Raw genomic sequence first — 25,683 nt, 5'->3', positions numbered from 1 at the left:
AAGAATCCTTTAATGACTTCGAAAAGACTAGGGTACCTATAATATAACTTCTTAGTTCTAATTTACAATTATGTAGATCTGCTTGGAGAAAAACAAAATAAGAACTATTATTAAAATACTAGTCTGGATTTAATCGAAGCAGACTCTCTTGTAGAAAGCAGATACTCTTTGCTGGTGCTTTGTAGTCATTATCAAGTTATGACTATCAGACATCTTTAGCAACAACCAAATATTTCCTTTACTTCCTTATGTTTAATTGCTTCAATATTTCCTTTATTACTCCCCTGATTTCAAGTCTAGCCATGACAGTCTTTCAGCATTTAATCCAAGTTTCTCATTAAGCTGATTTAAATAAGTTTTAGTCATCAGAAAGTTGACTGATGGTAGATGTTAAAAGTCTTGGGTGTCTAGCTGCCAATCATTTCCTCAGAAACTCTCTCCTTTGGAAAAGAGATTGAATTTCAGCAGAGAAATAGTAAGTTCATTGAATATATCAGTTTGTACCATCAGAAAGTAGTAAAGCAGTGTGAGAGCACATTAGCCAGGAATGGAACATAGAAACAGACAAATTATTGTTGAATGAACAATCTTAATTTTGGTTTATCATAACTTTTCTGTGTTTGGTGTTGCAACTTTAAAATTTGTGATAATGCAGCTTGTGGGGGAACTGATGTAATATAAACCTCTCCCAGCTTCTTTTACAGAACTGGTCTTTTGCAACAGGTCAGATGGAAGGCATGAAGCCCCTTTTCTTCAGAACCTTTGCCAAATATTTTGGGTGTATTTGGAATCTTTATCAGACGACTTGCTAAGTCCCATTTTGCTTACAAAAAAACTTGTTTCAGCATCTTGTTTTTGTCGCTGTAACTTCTCTTTTAGAAAATCATCTAGCTGCCTAAGATATACTTAAATTTCCTATACCTCCACAGTGACATCTGTCAATGTTTCAAAGTCATAATAGTCAAAGTAGCTTTGTTTCTGTTCTGGTGCACCATTAACCCAGTTGGTGTAGGAAACAGTGCTTCCATCCGTCCAAAGAAATGTGGACTCTTGGTTGATGTCATTCAACCCAATCCAAACATCAGTTGTGGCATCCTTCAAATGATAGAAGAGGAAAGCTGAAGGGAAGCAAAGATTTTTTTATTAAGGAAAGCTCATCATGACTTACTTTCCCCAAAACCAGGAAAATGTGCAAATGCCCAGAACTGGGCCTGTATTAAAAGGATAACATTTTCTACTAAAGAGCCCATCTGCCTTTTAATTAAATATTTAGATAAACATCCCTTCCCCACCATGTATATACAAGCAGTGCTTCAGCAAATCATATTGCCAGTGAGAGAGACAGAAAATACAGATTTCTGTTAGTTTGAGAGACCTGTGCAACCACACTCAAAACACATAGGAAGTTTCATGAAAACTGAGCAACTGAAAGATCTAGAAACACACGTTATTTCTTATATGTAATAATTTAGCTATTGCTTTGCACTTTGGAGTTAAAACAAACCGTAAATTGACATGGCTGATAAGCAATTTTCAGCAGTTAATCCCATATTCTGTAGTGGACAGTATAGTAGATCCTTTAGCTAGAACTTAATATATTTTTCTTTCAATAGAGCCCATATACCTTGTATAAGTTCATTTGGTATGGTAGCCAGGTTTCCTCCCAGACTGATACAAGCATCTCGTGCATCATGCCACATGAGCTTTCTTGTTATATTGGAAGAAAATACTTTGAAACACTAGAAAAAAAAAGCAAGGACATCTTTCAAACTAGCAAAGAATGGAACTGTAGTATGTGACAAATATCAATTACATATGGGATGTACGTTTTTCCTAAAAGAAATCAGGGCTAAGACAAGTAACAGAGCTCAAGAGTAGAAAGTCAGTATGACTACCCAGGCAACGTCACTCATTGCACAAGGTGTAATGCAGGAGTCTATATCATTTGAACTTATTGTAGTGAGGTCAAGTACATAATCCCTTTTCACATTTTCATCTGCCTTCTTCCTGCAATAACAGAGGGATCATTTGAAATCAAGAAAATTTGGCTTTGAGTGACACAGCTGCAGGGAATGAGACCTACTGTGCCTTGTTCTGCTTCCAATGACTGTAGCTACAACTGTTCATCCTGTCAAAGTTATGAAATATCTTTTGGCATATTGACCTAACGTTTTGAGGATGCAATAGCAGTGCAGTGTACATAAAGTAGACAAAATAACCTTTTGTAGACAGAGCTTCAACTCAAATTGTTACAAATTCTTCAGTTACAGCAATGAGGACTTCCGGACCATGTCTGAATGAAAAGCTATACTCAAAACAATTGTACTTTGGCATCATATTTCTGAACTCAAAGCTTTGTGAACCCTGTACAAGCCAAAGGGATTGCTCAAATACATTCTCTCCAAATCTTTCCACCTGAAACTCTCACTGACCATTACAAATTTCCATTTCTATCATAAATATATAAAAGAAGAGAGAAGAGGTTTTCTAAAGCAGTAACAGTGTATTTTAAGCCACCACAAACTATGCTCTCTGGAATCTATTTAGCATACATCTATTTTTAGTGTATTTCTCCACAAAATTAAAAGTATATAATCAGCTCCAAAAAAGTCTAGCCATTCAGGCCACACATTCTGACTAGATAATTACTCTCCAGATTTATTTTATAATCATAAAAAAATGTGGGTTATTTCAAGATTTTTTTTTCAGTTCCATTCCTTTACACAATTTACTGAAGATACATGTTGACACACCTTGTTGCCAAAGAAAACCCAACTTTCAGGACATCCTCCAGGAGGCAGTGGTGAAGCAAACGTTGAATTAATAGAACTATTATGTTTTTCACATATAAATTTATTGGAGGAGCCACAGTTTATGTCATTCCACAAGCCTGAAATAAAGAAATTGAATAAACAATAAAAATGTTACAGTATTTGTAACAATAATTTCTCTCTTTTTTTTTTTTTTTTAGAAGAAGAAGAACAAAATTTCTCTATTTTATATTTCAGGCTGCAGCTTGATCTGAAGACAAAGCAACTATGACAGCTTCAAATGAGACAGCTCAAGCTGTAATATAGCACTCTTTGTACTTAATTTTAACTTCCTGACCCTTCTGCTACTCTTTCAGGGCTCTCCACAGTGCCTATACCTATTCATGGGTATATATACCTATTTATGGGTGTGTATATATATATGTTTGAGCTATGGCAACATCACATTGCATGCAGCAGAGGAAATATACCAGCAAGCAGCTTTAAAAAGAAAATGTATCAGAAATGGATGATTTAGGAAATACCAGATCAATCTAAGGGCACAGTATGATGTTCAAACATATATTATGAAATATGTGTCTTCTCCTGGGGGGGCAACATGTCAAGTTAATAGCATGTTAGCTAGGGATTCGGTTTGCAGATTAAAATACTTCAATTGTCGAGATTTCTAAGCTACTATAATGGTCAACAGAGAGATAGGGTAGGATTCATTTGTCTAAACAGAGGTGCTTAGCACTGTTTGAGAGGCTAAGCAAAGTTCCTGTAGAGAGCTGACAGATATGGCACTGTTTCTGTGGTAAACACACAGTTAGATGGGCTAACTAGAATGCAGCAGGTGGCTGCAATCACCTACACACAGGCACCTGAATACTGCACTTGAGTAAACTGAACTGCTCCTCAGGCAGCGCTGACTGTGGAGGTGAGATCTCCACTTGGCCATAGGGAGACTTCAGACACTGCCAACTCAATCTTAGTGCTTCCCTTGTCATCCAGTTCAGTTCCTCACATGGAAATTTCCAGCATCGTCTGAGACAAGCCCAGGAATGCTGAGCTTGTTGGTCCCTTTCTCGACCAACAACTAAAGAAGGAGGGATGCATCTCAATCAGACCGTATGTCTCTGTTTAGAAAAGTGAATCTTGTTCTTTCTGTCTTCATAAAAAGGTAGAATTGCAGGTGGGATTGCTGAATGAACTCTATAAAACATAAATTGAGAGATCAATATTTAGATACTAAATTCCCATTAGCCTCAGTTACATTGCAGAAATAGAGCCAAGAGGAAAACTTAGCCCTATGCTTCGCAAGAAATTTACATTTCAGTGTACTTGTAAACACGTAAGACAGTCTTAGGTCATTAGATACATTTGTTTATTTCCTCACCAACTTTCAACTCCTTTAAGTTGACTACTTTCAACTCTCTTATTTCCTGTAGCTGTTATAAGTGTTTTCTTAAGTTCAGAGGAAAGAAGACAGACCATTCAACTTTCCACTGAAAGAAGTAGTGAAAAGCCCTGTAAAAAGGTGCAATATCAATCTTATAAATCCAGAGAGAGACATCTGCATTAAATTACACATGATACAGAAATCTCCCCATGCTAAGGACACAGACTCTTTCACTACTGGTGGTCCCCATGACTGCAAACAGTTACTGCGTTGTGTTGATTTGTGACTGGAAAGCAATTACAGAAAACAGCTATCAAAGATTGTGTGACAGTTGACAGCAGAAGTTTGGCAGCATCAGTTATAATCGAAGCAGAGACAAGTAAAATCTAATAGTTTTGCTTTGTTACTTACCATGCCCTAACAACATTACCACACAATTTTCCTCATTATTTGCAAAGTTAGGTTCATTAGGAGCCCAGGCCACATAGGTTACTGGAGTCCCATCTATCCAGCTTAAAGAAAATAAATGCAAATAGTTATCTACTAATACACTTCAATTGTGAGATGATACTCCTAATTAACATCTCAAAAATAAGAATATCCATGAGCATTAATGGGAACTGACTAAAACTGGAAGGACTGTTAAAGATTTTCCTCTCTTTATCTGATTATTCTAATTTGAAGCAATTTCTGCAAAATATTTCTTGTTGCAAAATAGGAAAAATAATACACCAAGAACATTTTTGTTAAAGGACAGGATTGCTATGACGTCATTTAATAAGAGAAACCATTTTCAGTTAGTCAAAATACATAATACAAATAAAAATATTAAAATTTTATTTAACTTATTTCATTGTATCCCTAATTAATATTATGCTTCCCAGTCTGAGCATTCCTGATGTTTTCATAGATGCAAACAAGGATGAAAAAACTTTTCTGTGGATTTTACCCCAAAGAAAAATACCAAAGAAAAATACCTTTATAGGTATTTTTCTATTGAGTCTTGTGGACATTCTGTCAGCTTTAAAACCACCATTTCTGAAGTACCAAAACTGACATGTTTTCCTTTATGTTTACATGCTTTGTACTTTAGTATATTGCTATTGAAGGAAGGAGAGGTTGGCATTGCATTTTAATCAATATTTCAGAATTTAGGTCAGTAAGCCTGAAGTGGGAAACAAATTCAGCTCCCTCATCTACCTCTTGCTGCTGATGATACACTTGTTCTAAATGAAGGAGGTGCTCACTGAACCCAAGGAACGCCACATCTCCCTAATTTGTCTCCTAAATCAGGTTAGAATCATGTACTGACCCAGTCACTATCAACTTATCTCTCCCCACTCCTCTTTTGCATACTAACACTCTGTTAGTGATTTACAGACATTCAACAGTGGTATTAAAATAGAAAGGTTAAATTCAGATCTCCTCTAAACTGTTTCAGGTCAACATCAGAAGCATGTTTTTTCACCTCCCAGATGTGTCCTAACTAGCAGATGGGAAGATATGCAGTGTATCCTGCTCTTCAGTATCTTTTACTTTAGTTTTGAGTTTATTTGTATGCAGTTTTTTTCAGAATACTTGATAATGTTTCTGTAGTGTAAACTTCTGCTGACTTTTCTCCTGGAACAGGATTTTGCAGAGACTACCTTAGCCATCTCTGTCAGAAAGCAGTTTTTGTACTCATTGTCCATATTTTCCTAACTCTGAAGGACCTCTCTGAAGCTATGACATATAGATAAAAAGCATAAGGAAGCTAGGCCCTATAACAGAGAGAATGTTTTAAGTGTGCATGTTTAGAGGTATAAAATTCAGCATAGTGCAGTATCACTCCAATTTATGGGATAAATCTTTGAAAGAAAATTAAGAATCTATGGAGAGTAGAGAGCCAAGCCTTTCTTTGAGTAAGTGCTTACTCAAGAAAAAAAGGTTCTTTTCCTATTTATTTTTGGTGAAAACTATTAGACTTCAGAATATCCTAGGACTATTCCATTTTGCTTTGTACAAAGTATGTGGAACTGCCTTCAGGCCTGGAAAATAACATATTCAGTACCTCCAGCTACATAAAATATTGTATTTCTTTCTACATGTTAAAAGCTGCACTGATCATCTTAACTTACCTAAACTTTTTATCAAGGCTTACTTTTAGACCAATGAAGTATGCGCTTGACTTGCTCCAATATGGCTCCTAAAGTAGAAATATACTATTATAATTTAAAAAAAAAACAACTTTGAAGTAAAACAAGCAGAAATGGGTACACCCTTGATTGGGCTCACAGAGCAATCACTGAAGTTGACAGCAATAAAGCACACGCTTGCAGTTCAGCACAGCAATGTATTTATATGCTCAGACACAGAAGTCAGGTTTTTATCTGGGGCATCAGAGCTGAGACCTGCAGCAATGAGGGCTCTTAGGATAGGGTAGGAAAGAAGCAGATCCTGAGTCAGAAACTGATATTCTGCTTTCATTATCTCTCCAAGGCTGCAGCACTGCCTAAAATTGACCTCAGTTCTCCCTCTCACACCAGCTGCTTCCCAAGACAGCACAGCTTGTACCTTCCCACATTGCTCTTCCCAACAGCCTGCCTCACTGCCTCAGCACAGACAGCATAGAGCAGGAGGGACCAAATCCCATGGGATCAAAGGGTGCATTTTGGGAGATTTCACTAGTGAAAATGCTGATGGCTCTATTTCTGAGACAGATTGTCACAAGCATTTCTACTTTAGACTGTTTATAATGATTCTTACATTTTCTTGTAATGCTCTCTTTAAGAACCTTCTCTCACTGTTACTATTAACAACAGCTAGGTCTGCAGAATTCATCCTGCAAAACTCTTGGGCTTTTTCCATGGAGACCTGTTCTTTGCTGATATAGTAGAGCTTATCTTCATATATGACCCATCCATCTGCAGTGGTTTTGTATGCTGGAAGATAAATAATGTACCTTTAAATTCTGTATCTGTAGAACACAAAAGCTTAGTTTAGAATAACAATTTTAGGAAAAAAAAATTAATAATAAGATAAATGTACACAAAGACCTACCGTATGTGTCAATTGGTTCAGATTTTAATGGCACTCCTGCAAAAAGAAGAGAATAGAAGGTGTGGCACATCTCTATTGTGCGTGTTTTATGATGTATCTTGTTACTGACTTCAAGGAGAAGAGTGAGGAAAAGAGCAGGATTCTCCACTCCTTTACCACTGACTAGAAAGCAGGCTTAGCCACACATTTCAGCTGCATATTATGCAATATGCATGGTCATCTACTTTTAACTTTGTATCATAAACTGTGCTTCACATCAATGAAGTCATAGCCTTGACTGAATCACATTCCTGAGCAGAGCAAGGCAAGGAAAAATTGCTCTTCCAGTCTGTAAGTAAGAGTAGATCTATCTGAAACACTTTAAACTTTAAGGTACAGCTCCTTTACTGATCAATCAGTAGACATTCCATAATTCACCAGAGGGGTATTTTTATTAAGAAGGAGATAAATTCCACTAGATTTACTTTAGCTCTATCAAAAAATTCTCCAGTGCCAAATATTCATAAGCAAAAGGAAATATGACTCTCTCTATACATATGTTTATTTGTTTACATATATGTATATATGGATGGGGAGGGGTGTATACGTATTGCGAGTTATTTCTGGTTGTGATAGAAAAAGAAATGACATTGTTTTGTGCTGTTGTATTTCCAAAAGCAACTGAATCCTCAAGAACGCGAAAAGACGACTTGGAGCACCACTAAATCTTGGTGTACAAAGATATTGTATTCGGTTTTTAGCTTTACTGATGTTGGTATAAAAAGCAGTATTGTAAGGAATACAGTGCAACTCTTTACAACTCCTTACCTCCTACATTACAAAAATAAAAGCAAATGCTTCTTAATATTCAAAAACTTTGCATCTATTAAACCCCTGCAAACATATGGATAATTTATACACCCTAATTTATGTCAAAAAATAAATCTGTTTATTCTTATCATCTATCATGGAAAAATGCTCCCCATTTGCATAAAACAATTCTTCAAAATTTTGTGTCTTGCTCCAGCAACTTAGAAATAATTGCTTATTAAAGTTTTTTAAGCTTCTTGCCTAACGAGAAGAAGAAATCTACCTTGTTTTATTTGACAAAACCAGTCAAGCTGTACTTCACAGACCGAAAGAGACCATTGCTTAGAAGACGGAAAACGAAGTGAGCCGCAGAACTTCTGTTCTCCTGAATTTCTTGAGCTATCATCCCAGTTTGTGTACCTAACCTATAGAAGAAATCAGCTTTGTTACTCTTTCCATTTGTTTCATGTAGTTGTATTCTTCATTGGCAAACAGAAACAAACTGATTTTATCTGAAAGGTTATGGTTTTAGCTAGAGGTGGAAATGTGGGAAAAGCAATAGGTATAAGAATTTTACAGTGGGGCAATAATACCAGCAATCAGAAGATCAGGCTGTCTTGGCATAGTGGGCTTTTTCTCTTGTTTGTGCCTTGAGCCCTAGACACAGAGAGAATAGAAACAGGCAAACGGACTGTTTCTACTGAATTTCATATAGTATGAACTTTACCCCCATGCCACTCATGCTAATCGTAGCATGAGTAGTTTTCACTTCATCAGTTGTGACCTGGTTGAAAAACACATTGTCCAGCAGCTGTCTGGTGACAGTGACCACATCATGCATCATCAATTCAACATTCACTTCTTCCCTTTCCTGTGGCTAATGAAGATGGGAGTGTGACTTTTGGGAGGGAAGTCAGGTCCTACAAACCTGGTGGAATTACCTCTGAAGAAATTAACATCCAAATGGGAAGGGAGACCCATTTGGTACAACCTACGTGGGATTTTCAAGAAATTTGTGATAAGGTTGCATCTTGAAACTTTTATGGAAAATAATGTGAACAGGATAAGAGGAAATTCCTTGCTTTTGTTAAAAATAAAATAGGCAAATAGAGAGTAGGAATAGAGAGAGCATAATAAAGAGTGAAATACTGCAGGAATATTTTCCACAGCTGTGGATGTCTGCATGGGCTTATGAGATGCCTGGATAAATTAAAGGAAATAAATATATTAAGATTACAGATCTGAGCTCCAGTCCTGAAAGACCTTGAGCTTTCACTTACTGGACGATGCAGGATAATACTGGAAAACACACTTGCTGTTTGATTAGTTCTTAAGATGTTTATGGCCACTGCCAGAGACAGGATACAAGATCCAGCATAATGAATTTGTATGCTCTGACATTTTGTGTTCATATTATCTTCTCAGAAGAGAAAATATGTTGGAGTGCTGCACAGAAAGCCACAGATTCTGATGAGATACAGATAATTACCATGTATTAAAATGTTTTGCTGCGATATTAGTCATGGCGATATAGGCTAACAGCCATGTGAATGTTTGCAGGACTGGTGTTTTCTTTGATGAGGACAACAGCAAAAGCCCAAAAAGTACATGTACAAATTCCAAATTATCTTAAGCAAACAAATATGATGGAAAATCAAAATACTCACTGGAGAGCCATCACTCCAGGCAAATCCTTCATCTGGATTCAAAGAAAATATACCGAGCCAAACAGTTTCAAAACTACAGCGAGAGGCACTAAGAGAAATTACAGGGCAGAGTAGTGTACAAGCACCAACACAAAAAACCCATCCAGAAATACATAACTGAACTTTCTAGAGCACATTGTAAAAGCAGTAAAGTTGCAATTATTACCCTATTACCTTTGGTGAAGGGCATACATATGTTCTTCATAGAAATATGTAATACTTCTGTGGTTCAGTGGCAATGGCTCAGTTATCAGACTTAATATTAGTATTGATCCTGTATTTCCCTAATGTTCTGTTTACTTAGAGAAGGCCTTCACAAATTCAGAACATGGTCTCAGCATTGACTACTTCAAGGTAGGTCAACACTAGATATACTGGTCATGTTTTCTACCATACTAAAAATACCAACAATTTCATGTGTTTCTAAATTCTATCTAGTAATCATGATACTGATGGATGTTTTAAATTTTTCTAGATACAAGCAACATTTTTTTTTTCATGGAAAGGATAAAAACACTAAAGAGTAGATACATTTCAAAATATCTGAGGTTTTTTGGCTTTTGAGGAATCCATATGTTTCAGAAATCATCTAAGATCATTCATAATAGTTTATATGAGAAGTCTTTTAAATCTGGTAAGATAAATATACAGCAAATACTCACCTTATTGCTTTTATTAGTAACGGTATCTCCTCTTTACTGTTAATGCTGACCAGATCTCCTCCTATTTGTCTGCAAAAAACTCGAGCTTCAAACCATGATTTCTTATTAGTATGTGATCTGTGAAAACACTATGGAGAAATTACTGTAAAAACACTGTAAAAATACTGTAAAATGTATCATACATGTGCTATAATAATAAAATAAAGACTCATAGTCTTGCTCACCCATAAATGAGATTTCGCACAAGCCAAGTGAAAGTCCGTAAGAGAACTGTCATTACCTACTCTGTTCATAAAATTTTTGCACTAGAGTTGCCTACCTAGTTAGTGTAGTGCTGACCAAAAAAAAAAAAAAAGGGAAAGAATTGCTAGAACGGAATACAATTCTCTTTAATTTGTTTTATCTGGAGGAGGGCCCATGTGACCTTATAGATGAAAGGAAAGGGTTGTGATGGAGAGGCAAGATGGCCTGAGAGGAGTCGGAAGATATAGGCAAAAGAAGTACCTCACAGTAATTTGCATCTCTCACTTTACATTTGCAGTATGATGTCTAACTAATTTAAGAGAGAAAAAGCATGACTTTGACCAAAGTTAAAATTATGATTTGAGGATACAGGAGCAAAAGTAAATAGCATTTCAGCTGAATTTGAAAAAAAAAAAAGAAAAAAATAACAAAAGGAGAAATCATTAATTCAATAAAATGATAAGAAATATTAACATTTCACACTAAGTTAGCACATTTCAATTCTGCATGATCCCAAATCAGTGTTTGCAAATTACCCTCATTTCTTGTTCAAACTCTTTTTTTGTGCCTGCTCAGACGCAACTGAGTGTACTTCAAAACCAAGTTATCTGTAGCTTTGCATCAGAAACTCTCAAATAAATGCCCTTCATAAACACAGGTTTAATTAACCTTTCATGTGACTTCTTATGGTTTATTTCGTGGGGTAATGTGCTTATTTTAGCAAGGTCCAGCCTTAGGCATTGTGCTGATGGAGAATATACCTCACTGTTTCTCTGCTTCAGTCCCCAAATTCTCACAGATCTCAGACAAATACTGGATCTTTGTACAACCTAGTGACCACAACAGATATAAAGAGCAACACCAACAGACAAGTTTTGCTGATTCTGCTATTTAATACAGAATTTTAACATTGTTTTTTCAATAATTTTAATCTGAAAATGTCCCTTGTTTTTCTTTTTGTTTTTCTCTTTGTGCCTTTCTGGGGCCTTGATATTTATATTCCTTTTCTTCCATTTCCTGCTCCAGTTCATTCGACCCCTGGGGCACAAACTTCCTCATTTTCTTTCCTGTGCCCTTCTCCCTTCCCTTGTGTCCAGTCCCTTCAATTTCATCTTTCTTCATAAGTTTCTCTCATCTTATGGATACTTCCCTGAGAAGAATCTTTGGGGATTTGGGTTTTGCTATGTTCCAACTTCAGAGGTTGCAAAACAAAGATGTCAGTTAATTTTTCTTTCTTTCTTACTTATTTTTTTCTCCAAACTAAGGAGTTCAAATTCCTTCTTCTTATAAATACAAAGGCACTTACTTTAAAACAGGAATTTCTGTGGTTGTTTGATATCCAACCTTCAGGGCACGTGGGCACCACAGCAGTAGTTGGAATAGGTGGAATTGTTGCACCCTTTGCCCACTGCTTGCAGATATATTTTTGCTTTGTCTCACAGTCCAGAACATCCCATAATCCAGCCGCGGTTCCAGTTCTCATGGCTACACATCCTGGAGTACTTCCTTTATGAGAAAAAACAAACCAAAACAAACCAAAACAAACATTGGATATTTTATAAAGTGTGAATTGTTTAATTCTTTGCTAAAATCTTTAAGCAGCAGTCATTCACTTCTTGCCACATAATAGCACTTGAAAAGCAAAGTTATATTTTAGGTATTTTTCACACAGGCAGAGTAGTATTTTTTTTTGAGGAGGCCATGATCCTTTTAGGATCCTGCCTTTCTTTTTTTTTATTTTGAATGTCCTGCATAATTAATTCTATGGGTAGAAAGTAAGGTGGGGGGGTTACAGTAAAATCCTGTGGTTTTGAGTGACAACCTCATTTCTACTTACATTACACAGGTCATTAATGAGCACTCTTTCCAATAAAAAATAGACCTTATAAAAAAATCCACCTTCAACTCAGTGCCTTTTGATCAAAATCTTTATTTTTGTAAGAGCTTCTCTGTGTTAGGTCAAATTATCTGAAAGGCTTTTGATAATTCAGAGAGACCACTCTGACTAAATTTCCCTTATTCCCTTTTGGCTCCTGTGGGAAGCTCCAGGAGATCTGTGAGCATGACTTTCTTTACAGAAGAGATTTTACGTATCTTTCCCACTATATCTTCTTTATTACAGATTCAGCTAATTTACTAATGACTCACTGGTCTGTATTTCCTCAAATGTTCTGGAACTGTTTTAAACATTATCACCAAATTTGTCTTTTTTACACCCCTCAGCTTTAACAAGGCAGCTTTAACAGGTAGTTACACATTAAAATGAGCAGCTCATTTAACATAATCTTAACAGCTCCTGGATGCTTTTGCAGCCATGCTTAGTCCTGACTTCAGGTCATCTATTTGCTCCATAATCTATTCTCTTGATCTTTCATCTTGAAATAGACTCTCCAACCATACCATCACAAAGAAATTTTCCAGCACAGAAAGCCCACAGAAAGTGTTTTTCTTTACTATTCTGGACTGACTGTTGAGGAATGCATTTAGTGCAGGTAGTTCAGTTTGCAAGCTGCAGTGACAGCTACAGATTGAGCTGTGGGTGGTGGGAGCCCGAGGCAAGAGGTCGTGATCTGGCTCCAACCCTTTGCATAGCAAAGGGCACGGGACACTGGCCAGGTGAACAGACATGAAGAGACACAGCAGGAACCCAGGACCACAGACTTTGACACCTTTAGACTGCAATGGTGAAAAAGCCCAGGGTTTCCTTTTCTCGTGGTCCCTTCTCACAGACACCCACTCCAGCTGTCATTTTGTTATTGCACCATTATTAAATTATTTTAAGGACTGAGACAGCTGAGACTCTGTTATGGGAAACCTGGGGTTGAGCCAGTACAGAAACCTGGTCTGACTGTGTGAGTGTGGGGTGTGTAGCTGTGAAGGGGCCTCAGTTTGGGCTTAGGTGGTGCAAGTGTGACTGCCAGAGTTGCTCCTGGGTGGTCAGACAGGCAAGATTCCTTAACATGATCTCGTAGTGCTCTCTTCATACTCTGATCATCTGCTGGCACTACAGACTGCCTGGCAAGCTTTCTTCTCGTGGTGTTTACTGAAGTTTTATTAGTCTATGCATTTTGCAATTTTTTATTATTTTTATTTTATATTTTGTAACCTCATTGAAGGTTTTCAAGAAAGTTTTCAGACAAAGGATCACTGAGAGCAGATTCCCCTATGGCATTGTGAAATCTTGTTTTCTGTGTTTCTGCACAGTATGAACCCATGAATATAGTTTTCTTTGTATCACAAATAAAAATAATAATGGTACAATGATTTCTGTTACTATGAATTTGTAATTCTCAACTTAAATTCTTTATTACAGTTGCTCTTTTTCAGATTCTTCTCCCAGGTTAACTTTTCCATTAGAGGAATGAGAGTAGAATAGTCTCAGGACCTGTTTTTAACTCCTGTTATATCCCTGTGAAGATAGGCCAAAAGATTAATCTTATGGGTAAATACATCAGATGTCCTAATATAAAACTGCAGTTCAATTTTTTCCCTTTGAATTTAAAAGATGGAATTTGAGAACTGTCAGATATTGTAAAAGATACTGAAAGTTTAAAGCATAAAATTCAGAGGACATTGCCAATGCAAACCCGTACAGGGACACCACTGCAGAGAGCAGCTACAATCCACCATCCCAGCACCTACCAGGCATTCCTGCATCCCAATGCGTGAAGGAGGCCGCTTCACCATCGGCCCACCTGAAAGTACCTTGGTTCTCGACATCAGAGAGGCCAAGCCAGAAATATTTCTCAGGCCTCAGCCCAACAAGACTAGTCAGATAGGCTTGCTCATACCTGTAAAAGGGATCATAAAGACACAAGTGAAAACAGTAATTTATCCAAATCCTACTCGCCTAACATGATGATGAATTCTTTTCTCCTTTTCCTTGCTTCAGACTGTGGGAGATCTTATGATAGGATTCTGATTCCATACAAACAAAAAAGAAAAGCAAGACTTTTTTGTTGTTCAACTAGAGAGACCTCATCTCTTACTTAGATAATCTGCTGTTTGACGTTGTGTTAGCTTTTGAATATTTCATATGATACAACCTTTGCCTGTTTAAAAGTCAAGGAAAAGTCATTATCATACCTACTTTCAACTGTGGCCAAATAACCTTCTTCTCCTTCACAAGTGGTGTTTGCTTCTGAAAATGTTGCTGAAACATGTCCAATAAAATAACAGTAGGTCCCATACCTGCTCCAGCCCTGTAACAAGATTTTAGGATTTCCATTCAAATTTTAGATAATCGTGATATCGTGTATTATTGTGTATCATTATTTAAAATGAATTAAGCCTAATAATCCTGAATATTATGACTTAGATACTTTTTGCAGTGAAATAATATACACAATTCAAACAATTCTAGGTGATTCAAGATAAGGTGCTTATTCTATCTGAGAAACTGATGCTCCATCCTCATATACTTACCTTTTTGCAACCTGCATCAGTAATTTCCTTTTCATTAGCTGTTTTTGATATAGCCTTTCTTTTACAAATGTAGCCAGCTTTCTTCTCACAGGCAAAGTCTGCCCAATAGCCATCCTGCAGCAGGAAAAATTTTGCAATAAGAAGGACATAAAGATGAGTAATTTAAAGAAGATGAATAATGTGTTTCTTTATAATTCAAACTATTAATTTTCTTTCTCTTCTCATTTTGTAAACAGAAGTGGTTTTTTTCCTTATCCAATTTCCCTGGATGATAACAAAACCAAATCTGTTCATATTCAGCAAAATATAGACTGGGCTATAGCAGTACAGCCACAGTTCATGTTGATAGGAAGGGAGGAGGGTGCATAAAATTTGTCCCCTCTTCTGCAGGGCCCTGCACAAACAGTTGTGCCATGAGACAGCAAGTGAGCAGGCACAGAGGAGCCAGCAGGAATCATGGATCCCCACATGCCACCATTATCACCAGAGGAAAATGAGAGAATGTGCTCTAATTACCTTCAGAGACCTGTCTTATAGCCCTAATAATTTAATTTTTGACTTTCAGATGTACTTAAAGAGAAAATTTCACCAATGACTCAATAATGCTTGCTTTTTTTTTTTTTTTGAAAGGTCATATTTAATCTCATCCTTTTTCCCCTCCATCCCTTTTTCCAGTCTTAGCTCTTTTCTGAAATAGTAAGAGCACTTTAGTCTTTTATTAAGATTTTAGTTTAAATGTGGAGATAAAATATGTATTAGGTAACGTCACCTGGCCTTTGATCAGTACACAATCTTCTGGCCTGTTGTTTGTGGTGGATGGCTCTCCCAGGTGCCATTTTGTGTATGTCACTGGGGTACCATCAGTCCATTCAAAATACATTTGAACCTTAAGGTCGTTCAGCCCAATCCATAGCTTGTCTGTTGGCTCTAAACAGCGGAAACAGAGAACTAGATAAGACCTTGGAAAGAGAACCCCTTATGCCACTGCAACCCTTTCACAGCACCATTAAGCTTTGGACATATAATTCCTTTCGTAAATTTATGAAGCAGAAAATTATTTAGTGTGTTCTATGATCATTTTATAAACTAATATTTTGACATGGATATTAAAATTAAGACAGTATGCTTTGGAAAATTAGGTTGTAAAGAAATCCCTGCACTAGATGAAAAAATCTGGCTCCTCTTCCTCATAGCAGTGGGAGTAAATTACCAGCCTAATGTTAATACACCATAGTGGTATGATAGAACTGTGTGAATAGTAGTTACTTTTTTGGTTCTGTTGCACTGGTCAGACTTTAAAATACTGCTTCTATGTTATATGAAGTGTGAATGTTTTAAGCTTCTTTCAACAAAATGAAAAAAGGAGAGAAAGACCCTAAGCACAGCCTCCCAGCCCTAACTCAATTATTTAAGCAATAAGTAAAATCAGAGTTTTGACAACATCCAAAACTCAGCTGGAAATCTCAATTAATCTGTCTGGTGTTCCATACATGCAGAAAAAGGCAAAAGACACCCTGGAAACACTCACTGTACCCAAGCCGAGACACCACAAAGCTGTGCTCCTCAAGGTTTCGGATGCTGGCCAGGTGACTCCCTTGCTTCTGACAAGAGGTCAAAGCTGCTTCCCATCCTTTGCTCTCCCTGAAGATCTTGTAACAGTGATCTACATATGGCACCCACCCACCTGGGCAAGTAACAGGCCCAATGTCACCTAGGAAAAAATATTGGGGTTTTAGAGGAGTTCAATTGCCATGCAAGGGACATGACACTGAAAATATTTTCACTTAATCTGTGCAAAAGTTCTAAACTAAGAATTTTTTAAAAAAATTCTCATTATAAGGAAATGATAGACACAAAACATATTAAACATAAATGCAGTTATGAATATGGCAATTTTAACTTGGAAAATGAAAGATTTTTAATACAAATAGTATTTAATACAATTTCTAAGGTCAGTCAAATGTCTATAACAAATACACTAATCTATTAGTTTCACCACCTTCTGTATTACTTAGTATTTGTCAGAAAAATCAGACATTACCTGCACTTAACATAGAAGGTTTATGAATTTTTGAAGGATTAAGTATATTGATAGAGTAAGAGTCATCGAGACAGATTTATAGCAAGGTGCACACAAGGGGTCACACCAACAGGGAAATCTTTATACACTTAAAATATCTTTTCTCATTTCAATGTATTGATCTTCATTGGTGTCGATCTTCCATCACTTCTGCAGAGACCTGTGAACTTGCTAAGCTGGTTGACAACAAATCATGGAGAAGGACTTAGAGCCACACTGTAAGTTCTCCATCTTTCTTCCTTTTGCTGATTTTTACTATTGTCCCTCTTCTGAAAAATAATTTTTGTTTTGTTCTCCCCTTTGATGGTCAGCAGTGTATGTATTCAAGGGGGAGACCTGAACATCGAAACGTAGACAGAAGGGACTAGCTGGACATTCTGTGTGCTGTGGGACTGGAGATCAGACTACAAAGGGTACAATGGTTGTAAAAAGTAAACCAGATAAACAAGAAATAGCTTCTATTTCTAACAAAATTCTCCTGCTCATTGTTAATATGAATACCAAGTGATTCAGATAACAACTTCGACTCTAATTATCAACATATATCAACATACCTGAAGGAACCAAGGTAAAGTTCTTTTTTTTACAAATGTAACCAAGTTTCTGATCACATTCCCAATTTTGCCATTTAGATTTTGTTTCAGGATTCAAAACCACACAAATTTTTCCAGATTCTGGAGAGGGGCTTCCTTTGGGAAAATATAGGAAAAAGAAAAAGTGAACTTTTCTGAAAGGCAAATTTTCTCTTTGGAAGTACAAAATCAAAGTCATATATACCTGGAGCCCAGTTTAAGTACTGGAAAGGGCTGCTTCCAACCCACTCCCATCCACTCCTCAAGTCCAGTCTGTTGAGTCCAATCCACAGTGCAGAATCTGTACCTTCAGTTAATTCTAAGTAACAAAAGGAAGATACATTAACTTATAAAACACTTTCGTATTAGTAATAGTCACTAATAATGTCTCTCGGAAGACTTGTAGTTATTAAATATCTAACTACAGATTTGCAGATACTGAAATACTTGATAAATCGAAAAATGCCAAAGCTTTGAGTACTGTAAAAAATAAACAAACAGAATCCCCTTCTCTTATTCTCTCACTAATGTTAAATGAGACCAGATGATATGCACAGAGAATATCCAAAATGAAATTATTTCTGTAGAATAGGCTAAATGCTACACATTTATTTAAGTACAACATTTATTTAAGTAGAAATATTGGTACTGTGTAAGTAAAAAAAATAATAAAAAATGTCTTAGAAGTTAAATTCATCCTCAAAAATAACAATAGATTGTTTCTTCCATACTATTCCTTCAGCAATACATGGATAGGTGAAGCTGCAATTTAGAATCTATGAATAACTGATATTTTTCTTTAACAAGTCAGTTAAAAAAACAGCAGTTAAACTGCATTTTATACAAAAAACATATTTCTTTTGTCATAAAGATATATCTTTTTTCATTTTCATTTCTTTTAAAACTTTCTTTTTGACAAAAAGTGAAATTTTAATTTACTTTTCAGATTCCTTTCCCCCCATCAAAAAAAAATTTAGTGAAGTTTTAATATAAGATAACATTTTTAAACAAGAAGTCAAACTGTTACACTTGAAGGACGCTGGCTTTGAATTCTTCATACACTTAGCAGCAATTTTGATGTGAACTTGCAAATTCTAAAAGATTTTGGTTTTTTGCCCAGACATATTTAGGTCCAAAGACAACGGCCAAAATCATACTAAATAATGCTTAGCTGTTATGATCTACTGAACAGATCCTAAATCTAACTCAGGGCTTTCTTTACTGCCTTACCCTTAAGGTATGTTTGTTCATGAATGTCTGTGATACTCAATAGTTCTGCATTTTGCTGCTGACAGCTCCTCCTGGCTTGGTGCCATGTGAGAGCCGAGTCGGAGTTTATTTGGTAGTGGACATTTGTTAACAGGTCTGTAGTCCAGGTGCTGTCTTTATCTGTGGAGAAAATAATTACATTGGGTGTGGTAGTAACTTGGCAACAGAAAAATGAGTTGCAGGTTCTCATTCTGCATGGCATTCTCCTTAAGCGTGACCTGGTCGGTTCTTTCAAGAGCACTGAAAATGTTACGAGCAGATGGGGAAGGACAAAATTAAGGCCAGTAAACTGACAGTATAGGCCAGTAAAGCTGGTCTATACTGCCTCCTGTTCCATGAAGATACATAATTCAGGAACTACCACAAGGGAAGTGATTGCATAGGAAATATATTGTAGGTAGTGCTGTGGCAGAAATCCTACATGAAAATTTTAAAAAGACGTGCAACCTCTTCTTCTCTTTCTGGACAGCAGTTCCCACTGAGAGCCATAAGAACCAGCTCTAGACCTGAATTTAGCATCAAAACAGTTATTAGATAAATCACATCCCCTTGTGAAGAGCTTCTGGTTATGTCTGTCACACAACAATGATGTCCTTGCAGCAACCTGGAAAGCATATTTGACTAAGGATTTGTACCACACCAAAAGACCATTTTGTATCAATTGGAGTAAAGGGGCATTCTAATAATAAAAGACATAACGTGTAACAGGAGTAATGGGGAGGAATACAAGGGAAATAAGAGATGTGTCAGGTGGAGACTTCATCATTGTGAATGCAAAGCTCCCCTGCCAAGAATAAGGCCATAAAGGGAGATGGAGAGGGAAGTGATCATAGAATTGGAAGAAAGTGATTGAAGTTGCAAAGAAACACCAGGCAGATGTCAAAAAGGGTGGAAAGAGTACTTCCCAGGCAATATGAATAGGGTTTAACAGCATGGATAAAAGGACACATTTCACTTTAGCCAAAAAAAAAAATTCACATGAAATTCACGCAGATCAAAACATTAACTTCATCATTAATTTTTCTACAGTGCTCATTTTTGTGCCCACATCCATCACAATGGGAGTCCTTCAGAGAAGGGTTGTACAATGGTGACAGCACACATCGCGGCTGGGACACAGTGAGGGTCTCAAAATTATTGTGTTGCTCAGCAACACCCCCACAATTAGTGGGAACTGCATGCTGTTTTACTCTGCAATCACATTTTTTTCCACATCTTTATGTAAAACGATATTTCCTTGCATAGGGATCTGCAGGGTGCAGCAATACATCAATATTAAAAAAAAAAAATCTTTGTAAGCTGTAAGTTATTATAAAGGTAGCCATATTCAGCTAGTGCTGGTTTGCCAATACAGAGGGGAACCATGTGGGAAGAGGTATCTTACCTTTTGATGGGCAGAATCCATATCGCTGGTCCGTGTCATAATCAGCAGTGGTTGCACACCAGAGCCAGCCGTCTGTCCGGCCAGCGGCCGTGCACTCCGCATACCACTGCTCCTGGTACATGAAAGGGAACACACAGGGCGCCCCAAAAGCATTTCCCAGCAGTGTAAAGGTCTCTGAGAAAACAAAATTATAACTTTAAATTAAAAACAGCAAATAAATGTGAAGAGTCAATAAAGTAAAGCCTAAGCTAATGGTTGAATTGTGTCTCAAAGTTCTTTCCATGGTTCCTTTCCCATAACTATAAAAAAATTCATTTCAACACTTTTCCAGACTTAAGCTGATGACATATGTTTTAGAGCAGTGTTATTCTGATGTAAAGTAATATTTGAGGTCCAAGATGCTTTTACAATCTTAATAAGGCTCCAGAGCTCCACTTTAAAATAATTCTACTTCAAACAATGTTAAGATTTATATTACATGTGCAAGAGAAGGAACTAATATTTATAAGTCCTGATTCATGGAAAAAAGTAAACATAGGTTACAATATCTATCTTTGGTTTTATTCCAGTGACTATTTAGGTGTCTCACATACAGTGAAGCAGCTCCCACATGCAAGGTTCAGAGTTCAGATTTCAAATATCCTGCGGGATGGTTTTTTAAACATTCATTCTGGATGTGGGAAAGCCATACAGAACAATCAGACTTCAGCTGATTACGAAGGGTAATTGTATTGGTGCTTATAATTATTCCATGAGCATCCTCATCTGCTGAGTCACAAAACCAACACTTTCTCCACCTCCATCGGTACTTCCAGGCCTTTCTCAGCTCACCCATATTGTGCTTCTTTCACGAGGATGTAATTTCACATCCATGTATCTGTATAAGAAACTTATCAGTGTTTATAGACTCTGTTAATAATGTAATGACACAGTATGCTGAGCAATAGTGACTTTAGAGAACACTTATACACAGTATAAGTATGCATATACATAAATACTAATATATAATATATATTTATAGAATATATGGAGAGTACATATAATACTGTAGCCATAAAACCTATATTATATAAGTTTCTAGTATAGCTTGTACAAAATTGTACAAAATTTGTACAAAATTCCTATATGCTGTTTATCATTCTTTTTTAAGGTCTCAACAGAATGAGGTAAAGGGTTTTTTAGCTGTGAAAATATACTGACAAAGAGACATAACACCAGATAGCCAGTCAAAGCATTCAGAAGCCTTGAAACCATTCCAGATGGCATGATACCATGTCAAAGGAGATGATGAAGATGTAGAAAAGATGAAGAGATGGTCTTTTTGAGACCTCCATCTCAAATTCAGGACATGTGTCAGAGACGTGGAGAGGGTGGTACTGAGGAAGGGACAGTTTTGGAAGTGGGTGTAACAGTATTATGTAATGCTTTGAATTGTTAATTAGGTAACTAAATAAAAGTAAGAGGCTTTTGTAACTCAGGCATGCACACTTTTGAAGAAATTAGATTCTCATCCAGCCAACATTGTAATAAAAAGGAATGCTGCCTTCTAAAACTCACAGATTGAGTCTTAAGGGTTTTCTTTTAGAGTTGATTTTTTGCATTAATACTTAAAATACTTGAAATACTAATGTACTGTAATACACAGACTAAAGTAATGTGTGTATATAATACACACTTGGACATGAATATGACATTAAATTCAAGGTTCAGTCCTTCAGTATACTGATTTTCTAAAACTCTGGTGGTCACTGAAGGAATCAGAATAGTCAGAGAAAAAGATCTGAAACACTCTAACTCTCAGAAAGGAATTAATGCAAAGCATGAAAGAATCAATTTTCTGTACCTTCATATCCCTGGGAACATAAAACATCCATGGCCCCATAGATTTTCCACTGACTCTTTGCACTCAGCCCCTTCTTTAACAAAATGTTATCATATTCTTCATTGCCAGGACTGAAAAACAAATCTTCTCCTTGGATTGCAAGGAGGCTTTCATTTCTACATTCCCACCACTGGAGCTCACTTGTTTGATTACATGGATACAGAGTGACCATAGCCTGATCTTTCTTCAATGGTACCCCCAGGCAAAATTTCAGTTTCACACTCATAAGCTGATGATCTGTGATCCACCTGAACTTTTGTGATTCATTGTCTTGATGGCAAGTGGCAGTTCTAACTGACTGTGCAACAGATGCCTGAAGACAGAGCTTGTTGACTTTATTATATATTAAAAATGTTTCAGTGTCTGTAAAACAAAACAATACATAGTAAATGGTTAGTATAGAATATACATATAGCAGATATGATTCTGTTTCCCATTCACATGAACAGGAAGTCATTGCATTCATTAGATAAAAACATGATGTTTTTCAACAGAGTCCAGTGCAACATCAATTCTGCTGATTGAAAACTAATAAAGTAGACAATAGAATATGTGTGTCATGATTGTATGTCACTGTACTGTGGATTAGTGGTGGGCAGCAGCAGCAGCAGCAGAAGCACAGCTTGTTGGATTGATTTTTCTCAGTCGTGAGAACTCCCTCAACCACCCTGCTATTACCATTAACCTGTTCCCACCTGTCCTCAGATGCATGGCTTTGTAGACCTCTGACCTCTACAAACTTTCCTCACCCTGCCAGATCTCACAGGTGTCTTAGTGGGGACACAGCCATCTTTGCTGAGCCATTTGTCTCCCCACTCCCAAATCCAGCTTCCTTTACTTTCCACCATACAAGACCGAGGAGCCCACAGTAATCCCTGAGAAGGCCAGAGGGCCTTGAATATAAAACCAGGAATGACATTGAGAAACCTATAACAATCTGAGAAAGTAGTAAGGACCGGGGAGTAATGGATTGGCACTGCTTGCCAATGTGGAAAGGCTGGTGGAAGGTAGATGGTACACCTGTACCAGAAATTGGGTCCCTAGCTCTCCAGGTAGTTTCTCTGATCATGATTACAGTGTCAGCTTTAAGGTAAAGTAGAAGCATCGGAGCTATTTCAGTCATGATATGAATATCAGCAGCAGTAGTGAACCATGCCTATGAATTTGCTCTGCTGCCTTGGGGTGTACTTTGTGACCCACCTGGTAGTATTTCCTTCAAAAGCTTGTGGGATTCATAACTAGTTTTGGTCCCTGGTACATTTTGTGATCACTAGGCATCATATTGAACTAAAATGTATTTTAAAAGTTAAAGACATTTTATTAAAAAGCCAGCAAAAAATTGAAATCAATTTAATTGATAATATAGAGTACACTGAAAATACTTATTCTGGCCTGTAGTGATACTGTGTGTGATTAAAAAAAATACCATGTACTATGACACAACCTGTAACGGTTTTACTCAGAACTTAGAAGGTAAAAGAATTTAACCTTAAACATTCAATTCTGCAGAAGACATCTGTTTACACCTACAAGAGAAATGCAGCTAAAGGGATAGCAGTAGTGTTACGACTGCAATTCCACAATAACTTCGCTAAATTTAATCCAATTTTAATTCACAAAAAATTTATTTCATCCACTTTAGCAATGACAGTGAATTCAGTGAGTCTGTTCAAAACACTGAATGAAAATAATCCTCTTTGTAAGCATTAAGTCTCTCTGGATTGCACAGCCATCATCTGTGAACATCTAAATATCCTACAAATAATTTCGCATTTCACCACTCCTGAAATTTTTTTTGCCTGATTTTACTAACCATTACCCAGACACCAACAGCTCAAAAATCAGAACACAGAAGTAAAGAATTAAATAAATAAATAATAAAAAAAAATAAAATAGGCATTTAAATATATCTAACTACTTTCTTATATCTGATCTTCTGAAGTTATTGAAGTGATAGTGTCTCTATATATGAATAAAGCCATAAAGAATTGAGTCTCTGCTTCCTACTTCTCTAGCCATTTCTTTTTTTCTATTAGATTCTTCCATTGCCTCTTGCCTGCCGGCTTTGCCTGACATTAAGAGGTTCCCCATCCCCAAACTAATAATGTACATGTAGACAATGCACCAGAACCATGATACCCAGAAATGCCAGAGGACTGGAAGCACTTCCACGGGCACCTTCACAGGAAGTAAGCGGGGGGCACTTACCAGGGAGCTGCAAACCATTGTGAACAAGAGAAAGAACAAGCAAGAACCTGGAGAACATAATTGCAAAAATGCTGTTTTCTTTTTGTCCCTTCAGCAAAATCTGGATGATGAGAGTTGTTGGCAATAAAGTCCTGCCGAAGCAAGGGCAGTGTTTATCCTCCCCAGCTTTGCAGGCTGGATGGTAGAAAGCTCCGAGTGCTAAATAAGGAAACATTGTGTCACATGCCACATTTCAAAACAAGATCACACAGCACAAATTTTACCCTCCAGGAAGAATGGCTTCTCGCTGAGGGATACCAGTGCTTCCTTAGGAAAGCAGGTGGGACGCAGAAGATTGTATCTCACTGCTTTCCTAGTGTCTCTCCTGAAGAGACAGCTAAGGAGCTCATGGGATCAAATCAACAGTGAGATACTAAAGACAGAAATTCAGCTCTAGCTTTTAAGTCTTACACCTTAACTACACAGAGAAAAAATACCATCAGGAAAACATATCGATCTCATATTTTCATGTGTGAGATGAGACAGGATTGAATTTTAGAGGATTTAAGTGAAATTCACTCTGCAGGACGTTATTGAAATTTCTGCCCTTCTACAGGAGTTTGCCATTGATACACTGACCTTCATTGCTACATAAATGCAACTAGGAGACCAGCACCCAAAACTACTTGTAAAATGGCTCCTCGTAAAAACAATGCCTTTTTTTTCTTGTGAAGCAGGTCAGTTCTTGTGAAGCGACATGACAGTCATACCAAGAGTCAGCCACAATTTCAGGAAATGCCACTTATTGCTTCTTAACCAGGTCACAGAGCAAGCACTCATCAGTTTGGTTTCAAGTCATGTAAGTGGAAATCTGAGAGAAACAGCACTCCTCTCCTGATCACTATAGACGGTCCCTATAACTGTGTAAAGGCCTAACTTTATCACAGTAGATTTTTACCATGGAAATATTTTGTTTTGTTTAGAAAAGCTTCTAAATCAAAAGTCCAATCTGTCATATGAAAATATAATTTCAACTGTAGTAACATATTTGATCAGCACCTGTAGCAAAAATGTGATATCAAGAAAACTGAGCTTCATCTCCTGTGTGTTGCCAAGATGACTGTGTTTCCCAAGTACAGGATTTGATCCTGCTTTTCTGCTCAGCAGAAAGACAATGTTCCCTGAGAAAGTCTACAGGATTAAAATAAGAAGAAGAAATTGAACTGTGAAATAAGAAATTACAAGGACATGTATGGCACAGATGTTAGGGCAAAGTTAACTGAATTTTCTTTT

General features: G+C 36.9%; 1 protein-coding gene across 1 annotated transcript in view; it reads right to left on the bottom strand.

Annotated features, from left to right (window-relative positions):
- LOC116782046 (macrophage mannose receptor 1-like) overlaps window positions 1–24,522 on the bottom strand; it is a 33,321-nt gene extending 8,799 nt beyond the window's left edge. The window contains exons 1-22 of the mRNA XM_032678078.1: window positions 24,412–24,522; window positions 22,165–22,566; window positions 20,322–20,495; window positions 18,899–19,057; window positions 17,874–17,987; window positions 17,651–17,785; window positions 16,545–16,727; window positions 15,786–15,943; window positions 15,017–15,130; window positions 14,678–14,793; window positions 14,234–14,382; window positions 11,898–12,097; window positions 10,349–10,476; window positions 9,648–9,735; window positions 8,264–8,405; window positions 7,192–7,227; window positions 6,898–7,073; window positions 6,270–6,337; window positions 4,564–4,664; window positions 2,754–2,890; window positions 1,625–1,739; window positions 922–1,118 (exon numbers count right to left, since the gene is read on the bottom strand). Coding sequence (XP_032533969.1) covers window positions 922–1,118; window positions 1,625–1,739; window positions 2,754–2,890; window positions 4,564–4,664; window positions 6,270–6,337; window positions 6,898–7,073; window positions 7,192–7,227; window positions 8,264–8,405; window positions 9,648–9,735; window positions 10,349–10,476; window positions 11,898–12,097; window positions 14,234–14,382; window positions 14,678–14,793; window positions 15,017–15,130; window positions 15,786–15,943; window positions 16,545–16,727; window positions 17,651–17,785; window positions 17,874–17,987; window positions 18,899–19,057; window positions 20,322–20,495; window positions 22,165–22,566; window positions 24,412–24,469 — 3,150 coding nt within the window. The 5' untranslated portion in view covers window positions 24,470–24,522. The remainder of the gene's footprint in view (window positions 1–921; window positions 1,119–1,624; window positions 1,740–2,753; window positions 2,891–4,563; window positions 4,665–6,269; window positions 6,338–6,897; window positions 7,074–7,191; window positions 7,228–8,263; window positions 8,406–9,647; window positions 9,736–10,348; window positions 10,477–11,897; window positions 12,098–14,233; window positions 14,383–14,677; window positions 14,794–15,016; window positions 15,131–15,785; window positions 15,944–16,544; window positions 16,728–17,650; window positions 17,786–17,873; window positions 17,988–18,898; window positions 19,058–20,321; window positions 20,496–22,164; window positions 22,567–24,411) is intronic.
- Window positions 24,523–25,683: the final 1,161 nt, after the last annotated feature.

Source organism: Chiroxiphia lanceolata, chromosome 1 (genome assembly GCF_009829145.1).
Source record: "Chiroxiphia lanceolata isolate bChiLan1 chromosome 1, bChiLan1.pri, whole genome shotgun sequence".
NCBI lineage: Eukaryota > Metazoa > Chordata > Aves > Passeriformes > Pipridae > Chiroxiphia > Chiroxiphia lanceolata.
This window is presented reverse-complemented; position numbering and strand designations above follow the sequence as displayed.